At 51.0% G+C, this 20,315-nt stretch overlaps 1 protein-coding gene and 1 long non-coding RNA gene across 3 annotated transcripts in view; one reads left to right on the top strand and one right to left on the bottom strand.

Annotated features, from left to right (window-relative positions):
- The window catches only part of LOC147102596 (BTB/POZ domain-containing protein KCTD2-like), a 36,740-nt gene extending 21,481 nt beyond the window's left edge, over positions 1 to 15,259 (top strand). The window contains exons 5-7 of one of the 2 annotated variants that reach the window (XR_015073029.1): positions 12,408 to 12,533; positions 12,840 to 13,766; positions 13,809 to 15,259. Coding sequence is in view for 1 of the 2 variants with exons in the window: in XM_085963240.1 (XP_085819366.1) it covers positions 12,408 to 12,533; positions 12,840 to 12,869 (156 nt within the window). In the remaining variant the exon portion in view is untranslated. Of the gene's footprint in view, positions 1 to 12,407; positions 12,534 to 12,839 lie in introns of both variants that reach the window. The other variant, XM_085963240.1, reaches the window with a different exon arrangement.
- A 645-nt stretch (positions 15,260 to 15,904) lies between these two features.
- Positions 15,905 to 17,978, bottom strand: LOC147102595 (uncharacterized). The gene is made up of 2 exons (XR_015073030.1): positions 17,842 to 17,978; positions 15,905 to 16,301 (listed from the first exon to the last, which is right to left on the bottom strand). It is a non-coding gene; the product is annotated as an uncharacterized LOC147102595 (long non-coding RNA).
- Positions 17,979 to 20,315: the final 2,337 nt, after the last annotated feature.

Below are 20,315 nucleotides of genomic sequence, written 5' to 3'. Positions count from 1 at the left end.
CGTTAATCTCTGGCCCTCTACATCCTGCGCTATATAGGATGGGCGTTAATCTCTGGCCCTCTACATCCTGCGCTATATAGGGTGGGCGTTAATCTCTGGCCCTCTACATCCTGCGCTATATAGGGTGGGAGTTAATCTCTGGCCCTCTACATCCTGCGCTGTAGAGGGTGGGAGTTAATCTCTGGCCCTCTACATCCTGCGCTATATAGGGTGGGCGTTAATCTCTGGCTCTCTACATCCTGCGCTATACAGGGTGGGCGTTAATCTCTGGCTCTCTACATCCTGCGCTGTATAGGGTGGGCGTTAATCTCTGGCCCTCTACATCCTGCGCTGTATAGGGTGGGCGTTAATCTCTGGCTCTCTACATCCTGCGCTATACAGGGTGGGCGTTAATCTCTGGCCCTCTACATCCTGCGCTGTATAGGGTGGGTGTTAATCTCTGGCTCTCTACATCCTGCGCTATATAGGGTGGGCGTTAATCTCTGGCTCTCTACATCCTGCGCTGTATAGGGTGGGCGTTAATCTCTGGCTCTCTACATCCTGCGCTATACAGGGTGGGCGTTAATCTCTGGCCCTCTACATCCTGCGCTATACAGGGTGGGCGTTAATCTCTGGCTCTCTACATCCTGCGCTATACAGGGTGGGCGTTAATCTCTGGCCCTCTACATCCTGCGCTGTATAGGGTGGGCGTTAATCTCTGGCTCTCTACATCCTGCGCTATACAGGGTGGGCGTTAATCTCTGGCTCTCTACATCCTGCGCTGTATAGGGTGGGCGTTAATCTCTGGCCCTCTACATCCTGCGCTATACAGGGTGGGCGTTAATCTCTGGCTCTCTACATCCTGCGCTATACAGGGTGGGCGTTAATCTCTGGCTCTCTACATCCTGCGCTATATAGGGTGGGCGTTAATCTCTGGCTCTCTACATCCTGCGCTATATAGGGTGGGAGTTAATCTCTGGCCCTCTACATCCTGCGCTATATAGGGTGGGCGTTAATCTCTGGCTCTCTACATCCTGCGCTATATAGGGTGGGCGTTAATCTCTGGCCCTCTACATCCTGCGCTGTATAGGGTGGGCGTTAATCTCTGGCCCTCTACATCCTGCGCTGTATAGGGTGGGCGTTAATCTCTGGCTCTCTACATCCTGCGCTATACAGGGTGGGCGTTAATCTCTGGCCCTCTACATCCTGCGCTATATAGGGTGGGCGTTAATCTCTGGCCCTCTACATCCTGCGCTATATAGGGTGGGAGTTAATCTCTGGCCCTCTACATCCTGCGCTATATAGGGTGGGCGTTAATCTCTGGCCCTCTACATCCTGCGCTATATAGGGTGGGCGTTAATCTCTGGCCCTCTACATCCTGCGCTATATAGGGTGGGAGTTAATCTCTGGCCCTCTACATCCTGCGCTATATAGGGTGGGCGTTAATCTCTGGCTCTCTACATCCTGCGCTATATAGGGTGGGAGTTAATCTCTGGCCCTCTACATCCTGCGCTATATAGGGTGGGCGTTAATCTCTGGCCCTCTACATCCTGCGCTATATAGGGTGGGCGTTAATCTCTGGCCCTCTACATCCTGCGCTATATAGGGTGGGCGTTAATCTCTGGCCCTCTACATCCTGCGCTATATAGGGTGGGAGTTAATCTCTGGCCCTCTACATCCTGCGCTGTATAGGGTGGGCGTTAATCTCTGGCCCTCTACATCCTGCGCTATATAGGGTGGGCGTTAATCTCTGGCCCTCTACATCCTGCGCTATATAGGGTGGGCGTTAATCTCTGGCCCTCTACATCCTGCGCTGTATAGGGTGGGCGTTAATCTCTGGCCCTCTACATCCTGCGCTGTATAGGGTGGGCGTTAATCTCTGGCTCTCTACATCCTGCGCTGTATAGGGTGGGAGTTAATCTCTGGCCCTCTACATCCTGCGCTATATAGGGTGGGCGTTAATCTCTGGCTCTCTACATCCTGCGCTGTATAGGGTGGGAGTTAATCTCTGGCCCTCTACATCCTGCGCTATATAGGGTGGGCGTTAATCTCTGGCTCTCTACATCCTGCGCTATATAGGGTGGGCGTTAATCTCTGGCTCTCTACATCCTGCGCTGTATAGGGTGGGCGTTAACCTCTGGCCCTCTACATCCTGCGCTATATAGGGTGGGCGTTAATCTCTGGCTCTCTACATCCTGCGCTGTATAGGGTGGGCGTTAATCTCTGGCTCTCTACATCCTGCGCTATACAGGGTGGGCGTTAATCTCTGGCCCTCTACATCCTGCGCTATATAGGGTGGGCGTTAATCTCTGGCTCTCTACATCCTGCGCTGTATAGGGTGGGCGTTAATCTCTGGCTCTCTACATCCTGCGCTATATAGGGTGGGCGTTAATCTCTGGCCCTCTACATCCTGCGCTATACAGGGTGGGCGTTAATCTCTGGCTCTCTACATCCTGCGCTATATAGGGTGGGCGTTAATCTCTGGCTCTCTACATCCTGCGCTATATAGGGTGGGCGTTAATCTCTGGCCCTCTACATCCTGCGCTATATAGGGTGGGTGTTAATCTCTGGCCCTCTACATCCTGCGCTATATAGGGTGGGCGTTAATCTCTGGCTCTCTACATCCTGCGCTATATAGGGTGGGTGTTAATCTCTGGCCCTCTACATCCTGCGCTGTATAGGGTGGGAGTTAATCTCTGGCCCTCTACATCCTGCGCTATATAGGGTGGGCGTTAATCTCTGGCCCTCTACATCCTGCGCTGTATAGGGTGGGAGTTAATCTCTGGCCCTCTACATCCTGCGCTATATAGGGTGGGAGTTAATCTCTGGCCCTCTACATCCTGCGCTATATAGGGTGGGCGTTAATCTCTGGCCCTCTACATCCTGCGCTATATAGGGTGGGAGTTAATCTCTGGCCCTCTACATCCTGCGCTATACAGGGTGGGCGTTAATCTCTGGCCCTCTACATCCTGCGCTATATAGGGTGGGAGTTAATCTCTGGCCCTCTACATCCTGCGCTATATAGGGTGGGAGTTAATCTCTGGCTCTCTACATCCTGCGCTATATAGGGTGGGAGTTAATCTCTGGCCCTCTACATCCTGCGCTATATAGGGTGGGAGTTAATCTCTGGCCCTCTACATCCTGCGCTATACAGGGTGGGAGTTAATCTCTGGCCCTCTACATCCTGCGCTGTATAGGGTGGGTGTTAATCTCTGGCCCTCTACATCCTGCGCTGTATAGGGTGGGCGTTAATCTCTGGCCCTCTACATCCTGCGCTATATAGGGTGGGCGTTAATCTCTGGCCCTCTACATCCTGCGCTATACAGGGTGGGTGTTAATCTCTGGCCCTCTACATCCTGCGCTGTATAGGGTGGGCGTTAATCTCTGGCCCTCTACATCCTGCGCTATATAGGGTGGGCGTTAATCTCTGGCTCTCTACATCCTGCGCTATATAGGGTGGGCGTTAATCTCTGGCCCTCTACATCCTGCGCTATATAGGGTGGGCGTTAATCTCTGGCCCTCTACATCCTGCGCTATATAGGGTGGGCGTTAATCTCTGGCCCTCTACATCCTGCGCTATATAGGGTGGGCGTTAATCTCTGGCCCTCTACATCCTGCGCTATACAGGGTGGGCGTTAATCTCTGGCCCTCTACATCCTGCGCTATATAGGGTGGGTGTTAATCTCTGGCTCTCTACATCCTGCGCTATACAGGGTGGGCGTTAATCTCTGGCTCTCTACATCCTGCGCTATATAGGGTGGGAGTTAATCTCTGGCCCTCTACATCCTGCGCTATATAGGGTGGGCGTTAATCTCTGGCCCTCTACATCCTGCGCTATATAGGGTGGGCGTTAATCTCTGGCCCTCTACATCCTGCGCTATATAGGGTGGGTGTTAATCTCTGGCCCTCTACATCCTGCGCTATATAGGGTGGGCGTTAATCTCTGGCTCTCTACATCCTGCGCTAGATAGGGTGGGAGTTAATCTCTGGCCCTCTACATCCTGCGCTATATAGGGTGGGAGTTAATCTCTGGCCCTCTACATCCTGCGCTATACAGGGTGGGCGTTAATCTCTGGCCCTCTACATCCTGCGCTATATAGGGTGGGAGTTAATCTCTGGCCCTCTACATCCTGCGCTATACAGGGTGGGCGTTAATCTCTGGCCCTCTACATCCTGCGCTATATAGGGTGGGCGTTAATCTCTGGCCCTCTACATCCTGCGCTATATAGGGTGGGCGTTAATCTCTGGCCCTCTACATCCTGCGCTATATAGGGTGGGCGTTAATCTCTGGCTCTCTACATCCTGCGCTATATAGGGTGGGCGTTAATCTCTGGCTCTCTACATCCTGCGCTATATAGGGTGGGCGTTAATCTCTGGCCCTCTACATCCTGCGCTATATAGGGTGGGCGTTAATCTCTGGCCCTCTACATCCTGCGCTATATAGGATGGGCGTTAATCTCTGGCCCTCTACATCCTGCGCTATATAGGGTGGGAGTTCATCTCTGGCCCTCTACATCCTGCGCTATATAGGGTGGGCGTTAATCTCTGGCCCTCTACATCCTGCGCTGTATAGGGTGGGAGTTAATCTCTGGCCCTCTACATCCTGCGCTATACAGGGTGGGCGTTAATCTCTGGCCCTCTACATCCTGCGCTATATAGGGTGGGCGTTAATCTCTGGCCCTCTACATCCTGCGCTATATAGGGTGGGCGTTAATCTCTGGCCCTCTACATCCTGCGCTATATAGGGTGGGCGTTAATCTCTGGCCCTCTACATCCTGCGCTATATAGGGTGGGCGTTAATCTCTGGCTCTCTACATCCTGCGCTATATAGGGTGGGCGTTAATCTCTGGCCCTCTACATCCTGCGCTATACAGGGTGGGCGTTAATCTCTGGCCCTCTACATCCTGCGCTGTATAGGGTGGGCGTTAATCTCTGGCCCTCTACATCCTGCGCTGTATAGGGTGGGTGTTAATCTCTGGCCCTCTACATCCTGCGCTATATAGGGTGGGAGTTAATCTCTGGCCCTCTACATCCTGCGCTATATAGGGTGGGCGTTAATCTCTGGCCCTCTACATCCTGCGCTATATAGGGTGGGAGTTAATCTCTGGCTCTCTACATCCTGCGCTATACAGGGTGGGCGTTAATCTCTGGCCCTCTACATCCTGCGCTATATAGGGTGGGCGTTAATCTCTGGCCCTCTACATCCTGCGCTGTATAGGGTGGGCGTTAATCTCTGGCCCTCTACATCCTGCGCTATATAGGGTGGGCGTTAATCTCTGGCTCTCTACATCCTGCGCTGTATAGGGTGGGAGTTAATCTCTGGCTCTCTACATCCTGCGCTGTATAGGGTGGGAGTTAATCTCTGGCTCTCTACATCCTGCGCTATACAGGGTGGGAGTTAATCTCTGGCCCTCTACATCCTGCGCTATATAGGGTGGGCGTTAATCTCTGGCCCTCTACATCCTGCGCTATACAGGGTGGGCGTTAATCTCTGGCCCTCTACATCCTGCGCTATATAGGGTGGGCGTTAATCTCTGGCCCTCTACATCCTGCGCTATACAGGGTGGGTGTTAATCTCTGGCCCTCTACATCCTGCGCTATACAGGGTGGGCGTTAATCTCTGGCCCTCTACATCCTGCGCTGTATAGGGTGGGAGTTAATCTCTGGCCCTCTACATCCTGCGCTATACAGGGTGGGCGTTAATCTCTGGCCCTCTACATCCTGCGCTGTATAGGGTGGGCGTTAATCTCTGGCCCTCTACATCCTGCGCTATATAGGGTGGGCGTTAATCTCTGGCCCTCTACATCCTGCGCTATATAGGGTGGGCGTTAATCTCTGGCCCTCTACATCCTGCGCTATACAGGGTGGGCGTTAATCTCTGGCCCTCTACATCCTGCGCTATATAGGGTGGGAGTTAATCTCTGGCCCTCTACATCCTGCGCTATATAGGGTGGGAGTTAATCTCTGGCCCTCTACATCCTGCGCTATATAGGGTGGGCGTTAATCTCTGGCCCTCTACATCCTGCGCTATATAGGGTGGGAGTTAATCTCTGGCCCTCTACATCCTGCGCTATATAGGGTGGGAGTTAATCTCTGGCCCTCTACATCCTGCGCTATACAGGGTGGGAGTTAATCTCTGGCCCTCTACATCCTGCGCTGTATAGGGTGGGAGTTAATCTCTGGCCCTCTACATCCTGCGCTATATAGGGTGGGCGTTAATCTCTGGCCCTCTACATCCTGCGCTATATAGGGTGGGCGTTAATCTCTGGCCCTCTACATCCTGCGCTATATAGGGTGGGCGTTAATCTCTGGCCCTCTACATCCTGCGCTATATAGGGTGGGCGTTAATCTCTGGCTCTCTACATCCTGCGCTATATAGGGTGGGCGTTAATCTCTGGCTCTCTACATCCTGCGCTATATAGGGTGGGAGTTAATCTCTGGCCCTCTACATCCTGCGCTATATAGGGTGGGCGTTAATCTCTGGCCCTCTACATCCTGCGCTATATAGGGTGGGCGTTAATCTCTGGCCCTCTACATCCTGCGCTGTATAGGGTGGGCGTTAATCTCTGGCTCTCTACATCCTGCGCTGTATAGGGTGGGCGTTAATCTCTGGCCCTCTACATCCTGCGCTATATAGGGTGGGCGTTAATCTCTGGCCCTCTACATCCTGCGCTATATAGGGTGGGCGTTAATCTCTGGCCCTCTACATCCTGCGCTAGATAGGGTGGGAGTTAATCTCTGGCTCTCTACATCCTGCGCTATACAGGGTGGGAGTTAATCTCTGGCCCTCTACATCCTGCGCTGTATAGGGTGGGTGTTAATCTCTGGCTCTCTACATCCTGCGCTATACAGGGTGGGTGTTAATCTCTGGCTCTCTACATCCTGCACTATATAGGGTGGGTGTTAATCTCTGGCTCTCTACATCCTGCGCTATACAGGGTGGGTGTTAATCTCTGGCTCTCTACATCCTGCGCTATATAGGGTGGGAGTTAATCTCTGGCCCTCTACATCCTGCGCTATATAGGGTGGGAGTTAATCTCTGGCCCTCTACATCCTGCGCTATATAGGGTGGGCGTTAATCTCTGGCCCTCTACATCCTGCGCTGTATAGGGTGGGAGTTAATCTCTGGCCCTCTACATCCTGCGCTGTATAGGGTGGGCGTTAATCTCTGGCCCTCTACATCCTGCGCTGTATAGGGTGGGCGTTAATCTCTGGCCCTCTACATCCTGCGCTATATAGGGTGGGCGTTAATCTCTGGCCCTCTACATCCTGCGCTATATAGGGTGGGTGTTAATCTCTGGCTCTCTACATCCTGCACTATACAGGGTGGGCGTTAATCTCTGGCCCTCTACATCCTGCGCTATATAGGGTGGGAGTTAATCTCTGGCTCTCTACATCCTGCGCTGTATAGGGTGGGCGTTAATCTCTGGCTCTCTACATCCTGCGCTATATAGGGTGGGAGTTAATCTCTGGCCCTCTACATCCTGCGCTATATAGGGTGGGAGTTAATCTCTGGCTCTCTACATCCTGCGCTATATAGGGTGGGAGTTAATCTCTGGCTCTCTACATCCTGCGCTGTATAGGGTGGGCGTTAATCTCTGGCTCTCTACATCCTGCGCTATATAGGGTGGGCGTTAATCTCTGGCCCTCTACATCCTGCGCTGTATAGGGTGGGAGTTAATCTCTGGCTCTCTACATCCTGCGCTATATAGGGTGGGAGTTAATCTCTGGCCCTCTACATCCTGCGCTATATAGGGTGGGAGTTAATCTCTGGCTCTCTACATCCTGCGCTATATAGGGTGGGCGTTAATCTCTGGCCCTCTACATCCTGCGCTATATAGGGTGGGCGTTAATCTCTGGCCCTCTACATCCTGCGCTATATAGGGTGGGCGTTAATCTCTGGCCCTCTACATCCTGCACTATATAGGGTGGGCGTTAATCTCTGGCCCTCTACATCCTGCGCTGTATAGGGTGGGCGTTAATCTCTGGCCCTCTACATCCTGCGCTGTATAGGGTGGGCGTTAATCTCTGGCTCTCTACATCCTGCGCTATATAGGGTGGGCGTTAATCTCTGGCCCTCTACATCCTGCGCTATATAGGGTGGGCGTTAATCTCTGGCCCTCTACATCCTGCGCTGTATAGGGTGGGCGTTAATCTCTGGCCCTCTACATCCTGCGCTATATAGGGTGGGCGTTAATCTCTGGCTCTCTACATCCTGCGCTATATAGGGTGGGCGTTAATCTCTGGCCCTCTACATCCTGCGCTATATAGGGTGGGCGTTAATCTCTGGCCCTCTACATCCTGCGCTATATAGGGTGGGCGTTAATCTCTGGCCCTCTACATCCTGCGCTATATAGGGTGGGCGTTAATCTCTGGCCCTCTACATCCTGCGCTATACAGGGTGGGCGTTAATCTCTGGCCCTCTACATCCTGCGCTATATAGGGTGGGCGTTAATCTCTGGCCCTCTACATCCTGCACTATATAGGGTGGGCGTTAATCTCTGGCCCTCTACATCCTGCGCTGTATAGGGTGGGCGTTAATCTCTGGCCCTCTACATCCTGCGCTGTATAGGGTGGGCGTTAATCTCTGGCCCTCTACATCCTGCGCTATACAGGGTGGGCGTTAATCTCTGGCCCTCTACATCCTGCGCTGTATAGGGTGGGCGTTAATCTCTGGCCCTCTACATCCTGCGCTGTATAGGGTGGGCGTTAATCTCTGGCCCTCTACATCCTGCGCTATACAGGGTGGGCGTTAATCTCTGGCTCTCTACATCCTGCGCTATATAGGGTGGGCGTTAATCTCTGGCCCTCTACATCCTGCGCTGTATATGGTGGGCGTTAATCTCTGGCCCTCTACATCCTGCGCTATACAGGGTGGGAGTTAATCTCTGGCTCTCTACATCCTGCGCTGTATAGGGTGGGCGTTAATCTCTGGCTCTCTACATCCTGCGCTGTATAGGGTGGGCGTTAATCTCTGGCCCTCTACATCCTGCGCTGTATAGGGTGGGCGTTAATCTCTGGCTCTCTACATCCTGCGCTGTATAGGGTGGGCGTTAATCTCTGGCTCTCTACATCCTGCGCTATATAGGGTGGGAGTTAATCTCTGGCCCTCTACATCCTGCGCTATATAGGGTGGGCGTTAATCTCTGGCCCTCTACATCCTGCGCTATATAGGATGGGCGTTAATCTCTGGCCCTCTACATCCTGCGCTGTATAGGGTGGGCGTTAATCTCTGGCCCTCTACATCCTGCGCTGTATAGGGTGGGCGTTAATCTCTGGCTCTCTACATCCTGCGCTATATAGGGTGGGTGTTAATCTCTGGCCCTCTACATCCTGCGCTATATAGGGTGGGCGTTAATCTCTGGCTCTCTACATCCTGCGCTGTATAGGGTGGGCGTTAATCTCTGGCCCTCTACATCCTGCGCTATATAGGGTGGGAGTTAATCTCTGGCTCTCTACATCCTGCGCTGTATAGGGTGGGCGTTAATCTCTGGCTCTCTACATCCTGCGCTATATAGGGTGGGCGTTAACCTCTGGCCCTCTACATCCTGCGCTGTATAGGGTGGGCGTTAATCTCTGGCCCTCTACATCCTGCGCTGTATAGGGTGGGCGTTAATCTCTGGCCCTCTACATCCTGTGCTGTATAGGGTGGGCGTTAATCTCTGGCCCTCTACATCCTGCGCTATATAGGGTGGGCGTTAATCTCTGGCCCTCTACATCCTGCGCTATATAGGGTGGGAGTTAATCTCTGGCTCTCTACATCCTGCGCTATATAGGGTGGGAGTTAATCTCTGGCCCTCTACATCCTGCGCTATATAGGGTGGGAGTTAATCTCTGGCCCTCTACATCCTGCGCTATATAGGGTGGGAGTTAATCTCTGGCCCTCTACATCCTGCGCTATATAGGGTGGGCGTTAATCTCTGGCCCTCTACATCCTGCGCTATATAGGGTGGGCGTTAATCTCTGGCCCTCTACATCCTGCGCTATATAGGGTGGGTGTTAATCTCTGGCCCTCTACATCCTGCGCTGTATAGGGTGGGCGTTAATCTCTGGCCCTCTACATCCTGCGCTATATAGGGTGGGCGTTAATCTCTGGCCCTCTACATCCTGCGCTATATAGGGTGGGCGTTAATCTCTGGCCCTCTACATCCTGCGCTATATAGGGTGGGCGTTAATCTCTGGCCCTCTACATCCTGCGCTATATAGGGTGGGCGTTAATCTCTGGCCCTCTACATCCTGCGCTATATAGGGTGGGTGTTAATCTCTGGCCCTCTACATCCTGCGCTGTATAGGGTGGGCGTTAATCTCTGGCCCTCTACATCCTGCGCTGTATAGGGTGGGCGTTAATCTCTGGCCCTCTACATCCTGCGCTATATAGGGTGGGTGTTAATCTCTGGCCCTCTACATCCTGCGCTGTATAGGGTGGGTGTTAATCTCTGGCCCTCTACATCCTGCGCTATATAGGGTGGGCGTTAATCTCTGGCTCTCTACATCCTGCGCTATATAGGGTGGGCGTTAATCTCTGGCCCTCTACATCCTGCGCTATATAGGGTGGGCGTTAATCTCTGGCCCTCTACATCCTGCGCTATACAGGGTGGGCGTTAATCTCTGGCCCTCTACATCCTGCGCTATACAGGGTGGGCGTTAATCTCTGGCCCTCTACATCCTGCGCTATATAGGGTGGGCGTTAATCTCTGGCTCTCTACATCCTGCGCTGTATAGGGTGGGAGTTAATCTCTGGCCCTCTACATCCTGCGCTATATAGGGTGGGCGTTAATCTCTGGCCCTCTACATCCTGCGCTATATAGGGTGGGAGTTAATCTCTGGCTCTCTACATCCTGCGCTATATAGGGTGGGCGTTAATCTCTGGCCCTCTACATCCTGCGCTATATAGGGTGGGCGTTAATCTCTGGCCCTCTACATCCTGCGCTATATAGGGTGGGCGTTAATCTCTGGCTCTCTACATCCTGCGCTGTATAGGGTGGGAGTTAATCTCTGGCCCTCTACATCCTGCGCTATATAGGGTGGGAGTTAATCTCTGGCCCTCTACATCCTGCGCTATATAGGGTGGGCGTTAATCTCTGGCCCTCTACATCCTGCGCTGTATAGGGTGGGCGTTAATCTCTGGCCCTCTACATCCTGCGCTATATAGGGTGGGAGTTAATCTCTGGCCCTCTACATCCTGCGCTATATAGGGTGGGCGTTAATCTCTGGCCCTCTACATCCTGCGCTATACAGGGTGGGCGTTAATCTCTGGCCCTCTACATCCTGCGCTATATAGGGTGGGCGTTAATCTCTGGCCCTCTACATCCTGCGCTATATAGGGTGGGCGTTAATCTCTGGCCCTCTACATCCTGCGCTATACAGGGTGGGCGTTAATCTCTGGCCCTCTACATCCTGCGCTATATAGGGTGGGCGTTAATCTCTGGCCCTCTACATCCTGCGCTATATAGGGTGGGCGTTAATCTCTGGCCCTCTACATCCTGCGCTATATAGGGTGGGCGTTAATCTCTGGCTCTCTACATCCTGCGCTATATAGGGTGGGCGTTAACCTCTGGCCCTCTACATCCTGCGCTGTATAGGGTGGGCGTTAATCTCTGGCCCTCTACATCCTGCGCTATATAGGGTGGGCGTTAATCTCTGGCCCTCTACATCCTGCGCTATACAGGGTGGGCGTTAATCTCTGGCCCTCTACATCCTGCGCTATATAGGGTGGGCGTTAATCTCTGGCCCTCTACATCCTGCGCTAGATAGGGTGGGAGTTGCCCGTGTCACCCAGTAGGCCCCTATAACCATTGTTCATATAAACCTTTAAATAATGTTCTGCACCCAGTTTGATTGTTGTACGGAGAAGATGACTGTATTGGGGTGCAGTTGTGTAATGCGATATTAAAATACAGGTGTGCTTGTGAGAAATTCCTCCCAGCTACTATTTTAATAAAAGAAGATCTGTTTATAATAGAGGGTTAAATGCATTAGAATAACAGATTTGAACATGGATGCATACCCATGCATAGCAACTACGGAGTGAATCACGCTGTGTGATATTAGAAACTGAACAGATTAGGTGGTGGCATGCTAATATCATATAGCGCGATTTCACCAGTATGTTACAGCGTGCGGTTATGGATTCCACGTTGTAGGGATAAGCTCCATCCCGATGCCATCCGCAGGCAGCGTATTGTAGAAGGTGTGGCTTTGTGTTACACACCAGCTGGCTGGGAACTGCCAGTCTCTGGATCTCACGGGATCGAGTAGATCTCGAGGCTGCTGTGTCTGGTGATCTCTCCCACTCAGATGGTTGCTGCATCTGATTACATTGGGGCGGAAACTTTCTTGCTGTGGAAGGCTGTAAGAAAGGTGTGTGTAATTTTACCTGGTGCCCAGTGTGTGCTGCTGCTAATTCAAATTCTGCGGTTCTCTCTCAGCTCATTAGCATCGGGTCCTCCTACAACTACGGCAACGAAGATCAGGCTGAATTCCTCTGTGTTGTCTCCAGGGAGCTGAATAACTCAACGAATGGAATCGTCATAGAGCCTAGTGAGAAAGCCAAGGTACCGCTCTGTCCCTCCCTTCGCCTCTTGCTCTCGCTGTCACAGGACATGCCAACCTCACGCAGTCAAGTTGAGGCAGTTTGAGATATTCTTTGCGTTTTGTTGTTACGGCTTAGAATGTGGAACGTACGAATATGGAGACAGTTAGACGCAATCCTGGAGAGAAGGGATCGGGGGATATTTTGACACAGTGGGGTTGAGATCTATCAAAACACTTGGGTTTGTTTGACCTACCTACTTTTTCCTTCTCCTAAAAACTTCTAACGATCTTGTCTCCTGATTTTTTTTTTTTTTTGGAAAACACAGATTCTGCAAGAGCGAGGCTCGAGAATGTGACCTTACTGGATCGGAATTGCTGTTTACATTCCGTACCTTGAAGAGGGGTCCTCCACTTGCTGGGGACACCAAACCTTTGCCATACTCTGACACCGGCCTCGACGCTTTCAGTTCACACGGACCTCCTTGATCTGTGGGCTCATTTTACTGAAGAACTCGGCCTCTCTGCCTTTCACTTGAAGCCTAGGAGAGGCTCACGGCACTTCTCTCAAGAATTAATTGTAAAAGCTGCCAAATCTCCCCCGTGTCATTGTTTGTTGTTGTGCAATATATATTCAACCAATGCATTTAATTGCCTTTAACAGACCTGTGATGCTGCTCGTTCCTCGGCGACTAGGAAGGAGAGCCACAGCCATTTTATTGTCTGCTTTGTGAGAATTCCTTTCTTTTCTTCCTATGGAGCATTGTGTGCATGGATTCCACTCAATGAATTCAGGGCAGGTTCTGGGGGGGAGGGGAATGATGCAGTATTGTAATTATTGAGTAAACACTTAATTAAGTGAAATTCCACAATTCTTGTTAATGGTTTTTTTCCCCCCTCTTGCATTGGGTCACTGTACTTTTATGACATAATGATAAGATGATTAAACCACTCAGTATTGTCACTAGGATTTCACTCTAGTATTGTGCTGTATGTGCAGAATTTTCACACAGTGCCAATCGAAATGTGCAGAATTTTCACACTGTGCCAATCGAACTGTGCAAAACGCCAGCCATACAATTCTAGGTTGTGCCCATCCAAATTTAGGTTCCGCTGGAGAGAGCATTTTGAGCTGTGTAACACTGGGGTACAGTACCAGTGGGTACAGGTCTGACACTGTATAACTCTGGGGTACAGTACTGGTGGGTACAGGTCTGTCACTGTATAACACTGGGGTACAGTACTGGTGGGTACAGGTCTGTCACTGTATAACACGGGTACAGTACTGGTGGGTACAGGTCTGTGACTGTATAACACTGGGGTACAGTACCGGTGGGTACAGGTCTGTCACTGTATAACACTGGGGTACAGTACTGGTGGGTACAGGTCTGTCACTGTATAACACTGGGGTACAGTACTGGTGGGTACAGGTCTGTCACTGTATAACGCTGGGGTACAGTACTGGTGGGTACAGGTCTGTCACTGTATAACACTGGGGTACAGTACTGGTGGGTACAGGTCTGTGACTGTATAACACTGGGGTACAGTACCGGTGGGTACAGGTCTGTCACTGTATAACACTGGGGTACAGTACTGGTGGGTACAGGTCTGTGACTGTATAACACTGGGGTACAGTACCGGTGGGTACAGGTCTGTCACTGTATAACACGGGTACAGTACTGGTGGGTACAGGTCTGTCACTGTATAACACGGGTACAGTACTGGTGGGTACAGGTCTGTCACTGTATAACACGGGTACAGTACTGGTGGGTACAGGTCTGTCACTGTATAACACTGGGGTACAGTACCGGTGGGTACAGGTCTGTCACTGTATAACACTGGGGTACAATACTGGTGGGTACAGGTCTGTCACTGTATAACACTGGGGTACAGTACTGGTGGGTACAGGTCTGTCACTGTATAACACGGGTACAGTACCGGTGGGTACAGGTCTGTCACTGTATAACACTGGGGTACAATACTGGTGGGTACAGGTCTGTCACTTTATAACACTGGGGTACAGTACTGGTGGGTACAGGTCTGTCACTGTATAACACTGGGGTACAGTACTGGTGGGTACAGGTCTGTCACTGTGTAACACTGGGGTACAGTACCGGTGGGTACAGGTCTGTCACTGTATAACACTGGGGTACAATACTGGTGGGTACAGGTCTGTCACTGTATAACACTGGGGTACAGTACTGGTGGGTACAGGTCTGTCACTGTATAACACGGGTACAGTACCGGTGGGTACAGGTCTGTCACTGTATAACACTGGGGTACAGTACTGGTGGGTACAGGTCTGTCACTGTATAACACGGGTACAGTACCGGTGGGTACAGGTCTGTCACTGTATAACACGGGTACAGTACCGGTGGGTACAGGTCTGTCACTGTGTAACCCTGGGGTACAGTACCAGTGGGTACAGGTCTGACACTGTATAACTCTGGGGTACAGTACTGGTGGGTACAGGTCTGTCACTTTATAACACTGGGGTACAGTACTGGTGGGTACAGGTCTGTCACTGTATAACACTGGGGTACAGTACTGGTGGGTACAGGTCTGTCACTCATGGGTGTAATATGAGAGGATGAATTAAAAACATTAGACAAGATGTGTAACACATGAGTGTGTCTTGTTAACTAATTTTCCTATGTCATGTTGGTGCTGATACACCGGACGAGCCCAGTGATAACACTTCACTTTATACTGGACAATAATTAAAGCATGTCGTTGGCTGCAGACAGGACTTTGGGCTATTCAGTGTGTTCTGGTGTTTGTGTTGTTTGGTTTTTATCAGCTTATTAAATGTCTCATTATTTGAAGTCTTGACAACATTTAGCCAAATTCCCAGAGAGGAGCCCTCCCCTACCTGCGGCAGGGTCTAGGTAAGGCCATGGTGAGGTGCAAACAACACAGCAGAAAGGGCACTGAAACTGGCCTCAGCCGGTGCTCCTGATCACTATTTTACTTGAATGGAATTGCTTGTATTTCATTCTTTCTTCCCACCATTTCTGATTGGGCCCGGGCAGCTTTCCCTCTTACTGAGCCTGGGCACAGTATGTAGATGGAAACTGGGCCGGGAGCTCATGGAACCTGCCTCATTTTCTTCTGGCACCTCATCAAAGGAGACTTGTGAGCATCAGCAGGCAATTTTTAACCTTTACCCTCGAGGTGCAGTGCTGAGACCGGCTGCAATACCCATCCTTCCCCTCCCCAGTACTGCCTCGGTTGGCAACTAACTGATGAAAAGACAAGGGTGAAACCTGTGACCGTCTGGCCTGTATGTCTCGGTGCTATTGAAAATGGTACTTCTACCCAGTAGGTGATGGTGGAGCCTCTTGTGTTTGAACAAGTGGAGAAGTCCTTTGTTTTGAGTTTAACAAACAAATCATTTGATTATACCAAAGTTTAGTTTTTATTACATATATATAAATGATTATTTGTGTTACATCAGGTAACTTTAATCTTAGTGTGATCCTCTAAGGAGCATTTCAATCTTCCTGTACATTTTGGATGAGTACGCTCAATCCTTTTGGCTCAGTCGCTCAGTCCATGTGCCATGCTAGTGCACCATGCGTGGCTGCAGTCTCTTGGATAGGGGCACCTGATGACACTGCCTATTGGCACTCGGGTGTTCCACTCCTCTTTCCCAAGCTCACCGGGATGGTTTCTTCTGTTCCACTTCCAGCAGTTGCTTTTCCCTTCGTTCCAGAATCACCTGCAACTTCTCATTGTATTTGTTCCGTTCTCTGGCACGAATCTCTTCGATGTCCGGGAAAAAACTGTGTCTGTTCAAAACATAAAACAATACTAGACACAAGGAGATTGTGACAAATTATTTAAAAATTTGTTCTTGGGACACCCCTAGTTGCCCTTTTGTAAATCACACTCAGTGTGGGACTGGAGTCACAGGTAGGCCCAGCCTGGGTAGGGGTGGCAGGTTCCCTTCCCTGAAAGACATTTAGAAATTCCAAACAGGTTTCATTACAATCCAGCAGTTTTTGCAGTCATTCTTTCTGGTGCCAGCCTACAAATTATGTTTACTGAAAAGTTTCACAATTTGCCATTTTGAGATTTATATGGGTATCTTAACCACCAGGAAAGAAAAAAAAGACTTGCATTTCTACAGCGCCTTTCACGACCTCAGGATGTCACAAAGCACTTTACAGCCAATGAAGTACTTTTTGAAGTGCACTCACCGTTGTAATGTGAGAAACACAGCAGCCAATTTGCGCACAGCAAGCTCCCACAAACAGCAATGTGATAATGACCAGATAATGTTTTTTGTGACATTGGTTGGGGGATATATATTGGCCCCAGGGAGAACTTCCCTGCTCCTCTTCAAAATAGTGTCACGGGATCTTTTACGTCCACCTGAGAGAGCAGACGGGGCCTCGGTTTAACGTCTCATCTGAAAGACGGCACCTCCGACAGTGCAGCACTCCCTCAGCACTGCACTGGAGAGTCAGTCTAGATTATGGGCTCAAGGCTGTGGAGTGGGACAAGAACGAACAACCTGACTCCGGTGAGGGTGCTACATAGAAACATAGCAGATAGGAGTAGGCCATTCGGCCCCTCGAGCCTGCTCTGCCATTCAATGCGATCATGGCTGATCATCCAAATTCAGTACCCGGTCCCTGCTTTCTCTCCATACCCCTTGATCCCTTTAGCCTTAAGAAATATATCCAACTCCTTCTTGAATATATTTAATGTATTGGCCTCCACTGTCTTCTGTGGGAGAAAATTCCACAGGTTCACCACTCTGGGTGAAGAAATTCCTCCTCATCTCTGTCCTAAATGGCTTACCCCTTATCCTTAGACTGTGACCCCTGGTTCTGGACTCCCTGACCGTCGGGAACATCCTTCCTGCATCTAGTCTGTCCAGTCCTGTTAGAATTGTATAAGTTTTTTAAACTCCAGCGAATATAAGCCTAATCGACCCAATCTCCTTATACGTCATTCCTGCCATCCCAGGTATCAGTCTGGTGAATCTTCGCTGCACTCCCTCCATGGCAAGAACATCCTTCCTCAGATAAGGCGACCAAAACTGCATACAATACTCAAGGTGTGGTCTCACCAAGACTACCAACTGAGCACCAGGGCTTTCAGTCAGTTTGGCCAATTCTCCTGGAAGGTACTGACTGGGCATAGTCTACAGATGCCAACCTATGCTGTGCTGCCCCAGCCTGGCCATTGTGCAGGGGGCTCCAGTCTCCATGGTAACCAGCCACCATTCGGGATGGGCCATGACCTCTGGAGGTCACCTGGTGACCCCCGAGCGCCGCGCCCTGGGATATAACTAACTGACGGCACAGAATGCTGGCTAACCTGTACAGAAAGGCCGCCACCAGCCCCGTGATGACCGCCCCGAGCAGCAACGGTTTAGCCCAGCGTTTGGTGACTGACAACTGGCTCTGCTTCATGGCCGCGGCACACTTCCGGCCTCACCTTTGTTGCTCTACGCATGCGCGGCACGGAGCGGTAACCGGGGAAACCCGGAGCGGAGTGATAACTGGGGAAACCCGGAACGGCTTCATCAAAACCCGGAGCGGAGAATTAAAATGGCAAGCGACCCGAAGCTCGGGGTCATGCTTGCGGACTGAAGGGAGGTGTTCAGCAAAGCGATCACCCAATCTGCGTTTGGTCTCCTCAATGTAGAGGAGGCCGCATAGTGTGAGTCTGGGTTGGTCAGTCTGACTCAGTTTAGTTTGGGTCGGTCAGTCTGACTCAGTTTAGTTTGGGTCGGTCAGTCTGGCTCGGTCAGTCTGGGTTGGTCAGTCTGGCTCGGTCTACTTCGGGTCGGTCAGTCTGGGTCGGTCAGTCTGAGTTGGTCAGTCTGGCTCAGTCTAGCCTGGGTCGGGCAGTCTGGGTCGGTCAGTCTGGATTGGTCAGTCTGGGTCGGTCATTCTGAGTTGGTCAGTCTGGCTTGGTCCAGTCTGGCTCGGTCAGTCTGGGTTGGTCCAGTCTGGGTCGGTCAGTCTGGGTTGTTCAGTCTGGCTCAGTCTACTCCAGGTCGGTCAGTCTGGGTCGGTCAGTCTGGCTCGGTCCAGTCTGGCTCGGTCAGTCTGAATTGGTCAGTCTGGGTCGGTCAGTCTGGGTCGGTCAGTCTGAGTTGGTCAGTCTGAATTGGTCAGTCTGGGTTGGTCCAGTCCGGCCCACTTGTGCTGATATAAAAATGGAAACTATTTTGTGGGATACGTGGAACATTCAGTATTATATTATATTATAATTTAGATGGTGGGGTCCGTGATTATTGATCCATTTGACAATGTGTCCTTCAACCAAAAAAGTTTGAGAATCAATGATCTGGGGGAACAGATACACAAATCACTAAAATTAGTGACGCAGGTTAATACGGCCATAAAATAAGCAAACAAAGCATTGGGGTTCATTTCTAGAGGGATAGAATTGAAAATTAGAGCTGTGGAGGCTGGGTCATTGAATATATTTAAGGTGGAGATGGACAGATTTTTGAAAGGTAAGGGAGTCGAGGGTTATGGGGAGCGGGCAGGGGAGTGGAGTTGAGGCCAAGATTGGATCAGCCATGATCTTATTGCAAGAAGTCACACAACACCAGGTTATAGTCCAACAGCTTTATTTGAAATCACAAGCTTTCGGAGCGCTGCTCCTTCATCAGGTGAAGTGGAGAGATGCATAAAGACACAGCTTATATAGTCGGAGAATAATGTCAGATGTTTACAGGTAATCTTTCTAACTGCCATTTATCACACCTCGGCAGAGAGATAATCACAGCAATCAAAGGTGTAAATGGGGTCCAAACAGGCCAGTCAGGAAAACATTACATCAAAGAACAATGAGGTGGGGTCACAAGGGGTCAAATATTGCAGATGCTGGGGTCTGTATGAAAAACAAAAAAACAGACAAAAAACATTTTTTTTTTGCTGGAAATCACAGCAGGTCCGGCCGCATCTGTGTAGAGAGAACAAGCCAATGTCGACTCGAGTCTGGATGACCCTGCGTCAGGTGGGGTTACATGTAGCGTGACATGAACCCAAGATCTCGGTTGAGACCGTCCTCATGGGTGCGGAACTTGGCTATCAGTTTCTGCTCGACGATTTTGCGTTGTCGTGTGTCTCGAAGGCCGCCTTGGAGAATGCTTACCCGAAGATCGGAGGCTGAATGTCCTTGACTGCTGAAGTGTTCCCCGACTGGAAGGGAACACTCCTGCCTGGTGATTGTTGCGCGGTGTCCGTTCATCCGTTGTCGCAGTGTCTGCATGGTCTCGCCGATGTACCATGCTCCGGGGCATCCTTTCCTGCAACGTATGAGGTAGACAATGTTGGCCGAGTCACATGAGTATGTACCATGTACCTGGTGGGTGGTGTCCTCACGTGTGATGATGGTATCTGTGTTGATGATCTGGCATGTCTTGCAGAGGTTGCTGTGGCAGGGTTGTGTGGTGTCGTGGTCGCTGTTCTCCTGAAAGCTGGGTAATTTGCTGCGAACGATGGTCTGTTTGAGGTTAGGTGGCTGTTTGAAAGCGAGTAGTGGAGGCGTGGGGATGGCCTTAGCGAGGTGTTCGTCGTCATCGATGACATGTTGAAGGCTGCGAAGAACATGGCGTAGTTTCTCCGCTCCAGCGAAGTACTGGACGACGAAGGGTACTCTGTTGGTTGTGTCCCATGTTTGTCTTCTGAGGAGATCGGTGCGATTTTTCGCTGTGGCCCGTCGGAACTGTCGATCGACGAGTCGAGCGTCATGTCCCGTTCTTACAAGGGCGTCTTTCAGTGTCTGTAGGTGTCCATCGCGTTCCTCCTCGTCTGAGCAGATCCTGTGTATTC

Source organism: Somniosus microcephalus, chromosome 21 (assembly GCF_052327205.1).
Source record: "Somniosus microcephalus isolate GS21.2 chromosome 21, FLI_Smic_1.0, whole genome shotgun sequence".
NCBI lineage: Eukaryota > Metazoa > Chordata > Chondrichthyes > Squaliformes > Somniosidae > Somniosus > Somniosus microcephalus.
This window is presented reverse-complemented; position numbering and strand designations above follow the sequence as displayed.